A 7,413-nucleotide genomic window follows, 5' to 3' on the forward strand; every position below is an offset into this window, starting at 1 on the left:
CTCCCCATCCTTCGTTTTTCCGTCCTTCTCCCTGTCCCTCTTGGCTCTTTCCTTCTCCCTGTCCCTCTTTTCTCTTTCTCTTTCCTTCTCCTTGTCCTTTTTTTCTCTCTCTTTCTCCTTCTCTCTCTCCCTATTCCTCTTTTCCCTCTCTAAATCCCTCTCTTTCGATCTACCTTTGTCTCTCTCTTTCTCCTTTTCTCCATCCCTGCTCTTATACCTCTCTCTTTTCTGATACTCAGTCTCAGCCCGGTCTCTCTCTCGCTCATCCCTCGTTTCTCCTCTGCGCCCACTTTCCTCCCTGTGCCTCCTCTTGTCCCTCTCGGGGTCTCGGTGAGACGTCTCTGTCCTCCTGCTGTCTTCCTCTCGAATCTGTCAACGATAAGACAGTGTAGATGACGAGGAGACAGCGCCGGACAGACCGGAGGACTAAAGCGCTGCTGCATCGTTCTCTATCACAGCACGGCATTGTGGGTAATGTTACCTGTATATGTTTTATTAAATCATCAGGCTTCCAGGTGTCTTCTCTGGTGATTTTCTGACACAAAGAAAGAAAAAAAAGCCACATAATCCTCATTATTAAACATTTACATTTTATTCCTAACATTAAAATGATAAAAAGGTCAAATTTATATAAATATAAACAAATAATTAAGTTTTTATAACGCCATAAACATCCCATTTTCCAGGGTATAATAATGTTTAAATGATATTGAGCTCCTCACCTTCCCGGAGAACATCACGAACCCCTTCACTTCTTCTGTCCTTCTCCAAAACCCCCCGTTACTTCTGTGTGTTGACGCCGCGGAACGCCATGACACCCGGCCGAGAAGCCTACCACGCATGCGCACTCACCGATTCCCCCCGTAGTTACTGCGTTCTAGCAACCAGGAAGAAGCAATCGAGCACAGAACGCGGACCGTGGTCACGTGGACTTGCCATAAAGACACAGACGTCAGAGTCGATCATTGATCTAAAAATGTTGTTTTTTTTTTTTTTATTAAGTAATTGATGAACTTATTTTCTTATATAAAAATCAAGCTGTTAAATATTTGATTCATGAATGAAACATATACTTTAACTTTTGTTATACTTTATGTTGTACTTTTAGTTGTATTAAATAGATAGTTATTATTTAATAATTGTAAATAAATACAATCAATAATTATTCATTAGATTAATATATTTAAATATAATATTCGAGATAAGAATATTCTTTTAGCATTTATTTAATTGCTTGTGTTTCTCTTACTCTTTTTAATAATGTAATTATTAGTCATATATTTGGAACTATATTTGGCCAATTAAAATTCAGATTTTATTTGTCACATAAACATTCAGAGAAAAACATGTAGTGGAATGCTTTTTACCACTGTCCAACATGTAAACATGAAAAAAAACAAATACAAAAAAGCAAGAAGAAAGTAATAAATACATTAAAAATAAATAAAATAAAGTTTAATAGCATGTACAATTATGTTTTTCGTAATTATATACAAATGAAATGTGATATAATGTGAGGTGACGTCAACTCACATCACTTTATCATTTATTTATTTATTGTAGAATACTTTATTGATCCCAAAGGGAAATCACTTTACACCACCTCAAATCACTTTACATCCCCTCACCTCACAACACTTTACATCACTTTACATCACTTTACATCCCCTCACCTCACAACACTTTACATCACTTTACATCCCCTCACCTCACCTCACATCACTTTACATCCCCTTACCTAACCTCACCTCACCTCACCACACTTTACATCCCCTTAACTCACCTCACATCACTTTACATCCCCTCACCTCACATCACTTTACATCCCCTTACCTCACCTCACCTCACAACACTTTACATCCCCTTACCTCACATCACTTTACATCCCCTCACCTCACCTCACCTCACTTTACATCCCCTTACCTCACCTCACATCACTTTACATCCCCTCACATCACCTCACACCACTTTACATCCCCTCACATCACCTCACACCACTTTACATCACTTTACATCCCCTCACCTCACATCACTTTACATCCCCTTACCTCACCTCACATCACTTTACATCCCCTCACATCACCTCACAACACTTTACATCACTTTACATCCCCTCACATCACCTCACATCACTTTACATCCTCTCACCTCACCTCACAACACTTTACATCACTTTACATCCCCTCACCTCACCTCATACCACTTTACATCACTTTACATCCCCTCACCTCACACCACTTTACATCACTTTACATCCCCTCACCTCAAATCACTTTACATCCCCTCACATCACCTCACACCACTTTACATCACTTTACATCCCCTTACCTCACCTCACATCACTTTACATCCCCTCACCTCACCTCAAATCACTTTACATCCACTCACTTCACCTCACAACACTTTACATGACTTTAAATCCCCTCACATCACCTCACATCACTTTACATCCTCTCACCTCACCTCACAACACTTTACATCACTTTACATCCCCTCACCTCACCTCATACCACTTTACATCACTTTACATCCCCTCACCTCACCTCATACCACTTTACATCACTTTACATCCCCTCACCTCACACCACTTTACATCACTTTACATCCCCTCACCTCAAATCACTTTACATCCCCTCACACCACTTTACATCACTTCACATCCCCTTACCTCACCTCACATCACTTTACATCCCCTCACCTCACCTCAAATCACTTTACATCCCCTCACATCACCTCACAACACTTTACATCACTTTACATCCCCTCACATCACCTCACATTACTTTACATCCTCTCACCTCACCTCACAACACTTTTCATAACTTTACATCCCCTCACCTCACCTCATACCACTTTACATCACTTTACATCCCCTCACCTCACACCACTTTACATCACTTTACATCCACTCACCCCAAATCACTTTACATCCCCTCACATCACCTCACACCACTTTACATCACTTTACATCCCCTTACCTCACCTCACATCACTTTACATCCCCTCACCTCACCTCAAATCACTTTACATCCACTCACTTCACCTCACAACACTTTACATGACTTTAAATCCCCTCACATCACCTCACATCACTTTATATCCTCTCACATCACCTCACACCACTTTACATCACTTTACATCCCCTCACCTCACCTCACATTACTTTACATCCCCTTACCTCGCCTCAAATAACTTTACATCCCCTCACCTCACAACACTTTACATCAATTTACATCCCCTCACATCCTCTCACATCACCTCACACCACTTTACATCACTTTACATCCCCTCACCTCACCTCACATCACTTTACATCCCCTCACATCACCTCACATCACTTTACATCCCCTCACATCACCTCACATCACTTTACATCCCCTCACATCACCTCATACCACTTTACATCACTTTACATCCCCTCACCTCACATCACTTTACATCCCTTACCTCACCTCACATAAATTTACATCCCCTCACATCACATCACTTTACATTCCCTCACATCACCTTGCACCGATTTACATCACTTTACATCCCCTCACCTCACTTCACATCACTTTACATCCCCTCACATCACCTCACATCACTTTACATCCCCTCACACCACTTTACATCACTTTACATTCCATCCCCTCAACTCACATCACTTGACATCCCCTCACATCACTTTACATTACTTTACATCCCCTCACCTCACATCACATCACTTTACATCCCCTCACATCACCTCACACCACTGTACATCACTTTACATACCCTCACATCACTTTACATCACTTTACATGCCCTCACATCACCTCACACCACTTTACATCACTTTTTCATTCCCTCACATTACCTCACACCGTTTTACATCACTTTACATCCCCTCACTTTACCTTGCACCGATTTACATCACTTTACATCCCCTTACCTCACCTTACATCACTTTACATCCCCTCACATCACCTCACACCACTTTACATCACTTTACATCCCCTTACATCACTTTACAACACTTTACATGCCCTCACCTCACCTGACCTCACTTTACATCCCCTCAAATCACCTCACATCACTCTACACCCCCTCACATTACCTCACAACACTTTACATCACTTTACATCCCCTCACCTCACCTCACATCAATTTACATCCCCCCACATCACATCACTTTACATCCCCTCACATCACCTTACACCGATTTACATCACTTTACATCCCCTCACCTCACCTCACACCACTTTACATCCCCTCATATCACCTCACACCACTTTACATCACATTACACCCCATCCCCTCACCTCACCTCACATCACTTTACATCCCCTCACATCACCTCACACCGCTTTACATCACTTTACATCCCCTCACCTCACCTCACATCACTTTACATCCCCTCACTTCACCTCACATCACCTCACACCACTGTACATCACTTTACATACCCTCACATCACTTTACATCACTTTACATGCCCTCACATCACCTCACACCACTTTACATCACTTTTTCATCCCCTCACATTACCTCACACCGTTTTACATAATTTTACATCCCCTCACATCACCTCAAACCGATTTACATCACTTTACATCCCCTCACCTCACCTCACATCACTTTACATCCCCTCACATCACCTCACACCACTTTACATCACTTTACAATCCCTCACATCAGCTCACATCACCTTACATCACTTTACATCACTTTACATGCCCTCACATCACCTCACATCACTTTACATCCCCTCAAATCACCTCACATCACTTTACATCCCCTCACATTACCTTACACCGCTTTACATCACTTTACATCCCCTCACATAACCTCACATCACTTAACATAACTTCACATCCCTCACATCACCTCACATTACTTTACATCCCTTCACTTTACCTCACATCACTTTACATCCCCTCACATCACCTCACATCACTTTACATACCCTCACATCACCTCACACTGCTTTAGATCACTTTACATCCCCTCACATTACCTCACACCACTTTACATCACCTCACATCACTTTACATCACATCACTTTACACCACTTTACATCACCTCACATTACTTGACATCCCCTCACATCACTTTTTCATCACTTTACATCCCCTCACATTACGTCACATCACTTTACATCCCCTCACATCACCTCACACCACTTTACATCACATCACTTTGAACTCACCTCATCACTTTACATCCCCTCACATCACCTCACACCACTTTACATCACCTTACATCACTTTACATCACGTAACCTTACTTTACATCACTTCACACCACTTTACACCACCCTACATCACTTTATATCACATCCTTACTTTACATCACCTAATTACTTTACATCACTTCACACCACTTTACATCACCTCACATTACTTTACATCACTTTACATTACTGTAAATTGCTTTATATCACACTCTACATTACCTCACATTACTTTACATCACTTTTCATCACCTCATTACTTTACGTAACTTACATCACTTTACATCACCATAAATCACTTTACATCACCTAAATAATGTGAGAGTCGCCGCATCGCCAAGCCTCCACAACTGGAAAACAATAATCCACAGATAATTTGGACCTGACAGGAATCATCATATATTATATATAGGAGACTTTTCCAGACTTGTGATAAATGACTGATCTCACAGATTTTTATGGGGGATGGATTTCCACGTGCGCAACTAATCCCGTCTGAGTAGCGCGAGTTTACCTGCAGTAGGTGAGCACCAGGGGGAGCGTGTGAGCCGTGTGTGTGTGTGTGTGTGTGCGTGCGTGCGTGCGTGTGTGCGTGCGTGCGCTTCATCTTTGGCGCGCGTGTGCGCTCAGCAGCTGCTGTCTTAGCGAAGAAAATAGACGTACGCAGAAACACACACACACACACACACACACACACGCGTGCGCACGGTGCAGGAGCGTGCGACACAATGGCGAGGAATTCCGACTCTCGTTCTCGGTCTGATCTTTAACACCGAACGTGATTTGCACGTGAAGGACAAACAGAAAATGGACGAACTGACGTGAGCTCGTGGTGAAAGTCGAGAGTGTGTAGGAACCGAGAGAAACTTCGGGGCAGTGTAAAGCGAGGGGGGGGGTGCAGTTGGGGCAGGAGGCATGAGCAGAAACGGAGCTCCAGGAGCGCATGATGCGGCGCCGAAGATCAGCAGCAGCACCTCCACCATCACCGAGACTCCTCTTCCTCCACTGCGTCCTCATCCTCACGGGGAGACCGAGATCACAGGGGACCCGAGCGCGCAGGACGCACCGACCTCATCTCCACCCTCATCCTCATCCTCCTCCTCCGCCGGGCGCGTGGCGCGGACCTGGGTGCGCTTCGCTCGAGCCTTCGTGCTCATCTTCCCCGTGTACGCGCTCGGATACTTCGAGTTCAGCGTCAGCTGGTTACTGATCGGACTCGCCATCTTCTTCTTCTGGAGGAGGAACACGGGCTCTAAGATCTTCAGACTGAGCCGAGCGCTGGAATTCCTCCAGCAGCAGGAGAAGCGCCGCGTGTCCATGGGCATGGGTATGGACGAAGTGGAGGAGGAGAAGTGGAGCAGAGACGAGGGCACCCTGGACGCCACCGAGCTTCCTTCATGGGTGAGAGACACACACTTTCACTTCTTATAAAGTGTTCGATGTCCAGAAAAATGTCCAGAAGTTTGCTGAGATGCTTCTCCAAATATTTCTCAGCCTCGAAGTCTTAGTATTTAATTTTTTATTTTTTTAATCAAAGATCACTCTCACATTATCATTTATTTTCCTTCACTGAAGAAAGAGAAGAATCATTTTTTGTTGCCCAAAGAACCTTAACATGTTGCAGAACCTTTTCAACTTTCCAAAGAACCACTTTTTAAAGAATATAATTGAGTGTTTTGAGGAACAAGAGTGTACTTTTTAAATGGTTCCTGAGGTGGAGCTCTTTGGAGTGGAAAATAGTGCAATTTGGCACAAAAAAAAAAAAAGGTTCTTTTAGGGCACAATGGTGGAAACAAAACTTCTTGGTTCTTCATGGCACCTTGAAGAGTGTAGAAGTACCATTTTAGATTTTCATTTTAAAATAGTTTTTATGGTATTAAGTGTTTGCTGAATGGCTCTTTGATGCATTTCCTGGTTTCTTCATTCTTAACAACCATTTTGGTTCCTCCAAAGTTCCCCTTTAGTGCTGTGAAGAACCTTTTCTGTTGCTACAATTAACTCCTATTTCTTACACTGTTCATGATTTAGTTCTATATTTGGTCAAAGGTATTGGGACATCCAACTTATCAGGACCCCAAAATTGAAGGTGGGCACTTTTGTTGTATATAGAATGCAGTGGCAGGAGTTTTCCATTCACTTGAACTTGGAGACCTGTTCCAGCGTGTGCACAAAGCCGACTCCATAAAGATCTCCTGCTATAGAGCCCCGGCGTCCTCACT

At 43.2% G+C, this 7,413-nt stretch overlaps 1 protein-coding gene across 5 annotated transcripts in view; it reads right to left on the minus strand.

Moving 5' to 3' along the window:
- The window catches only part of dync2i1 (dynein 2 intermediate chain 1), a 15,785-nt gene extending 14,911 nt beyond the window's left edge, over positions 1–874 (minus strand). For 3 of the 5 annotated variants that reach the window (XM_083542651.1, XM_083542650.1, XM_083542648.1), the window contains exons 1-3: positions 723–874; positions 482–535; positions 1–369 (exon numbers count right to left, since the gene is read on the minus strand). The exon at positions 1–369 is cut by the window's left edge and continues 436 nt beyond it. In XM_083542651.1, coding sequence (XP_083398777.1) covers positions 1–369; positions 482–535; positions 723–842 — 543 coding nt within the window. In that variant the 5' untranslated portion in view covers positions 843–874. The remainder of the gene's footprint in view (positions 370–481; positions 536–722) is intronic. The other 2 variants (XM_083542649.1, XM_083542652.1) reach the window with 2 other exon arrangements.
- Between the last annotated feature and the right edge of the window lie 6,539 nt (positions 875–7,413).

The sequence above is a fragment of the Silurus aristotelis genome (assembly GCF_946808225.1).
Source record: "Silurus aristotelis genome assembly, chromosome: 5".
NCBI lineage: Eukaryota > Metazoa > Chordata > Actinopteri > Siluriformes > Siluridae > Silurus > Silurus aristotelis.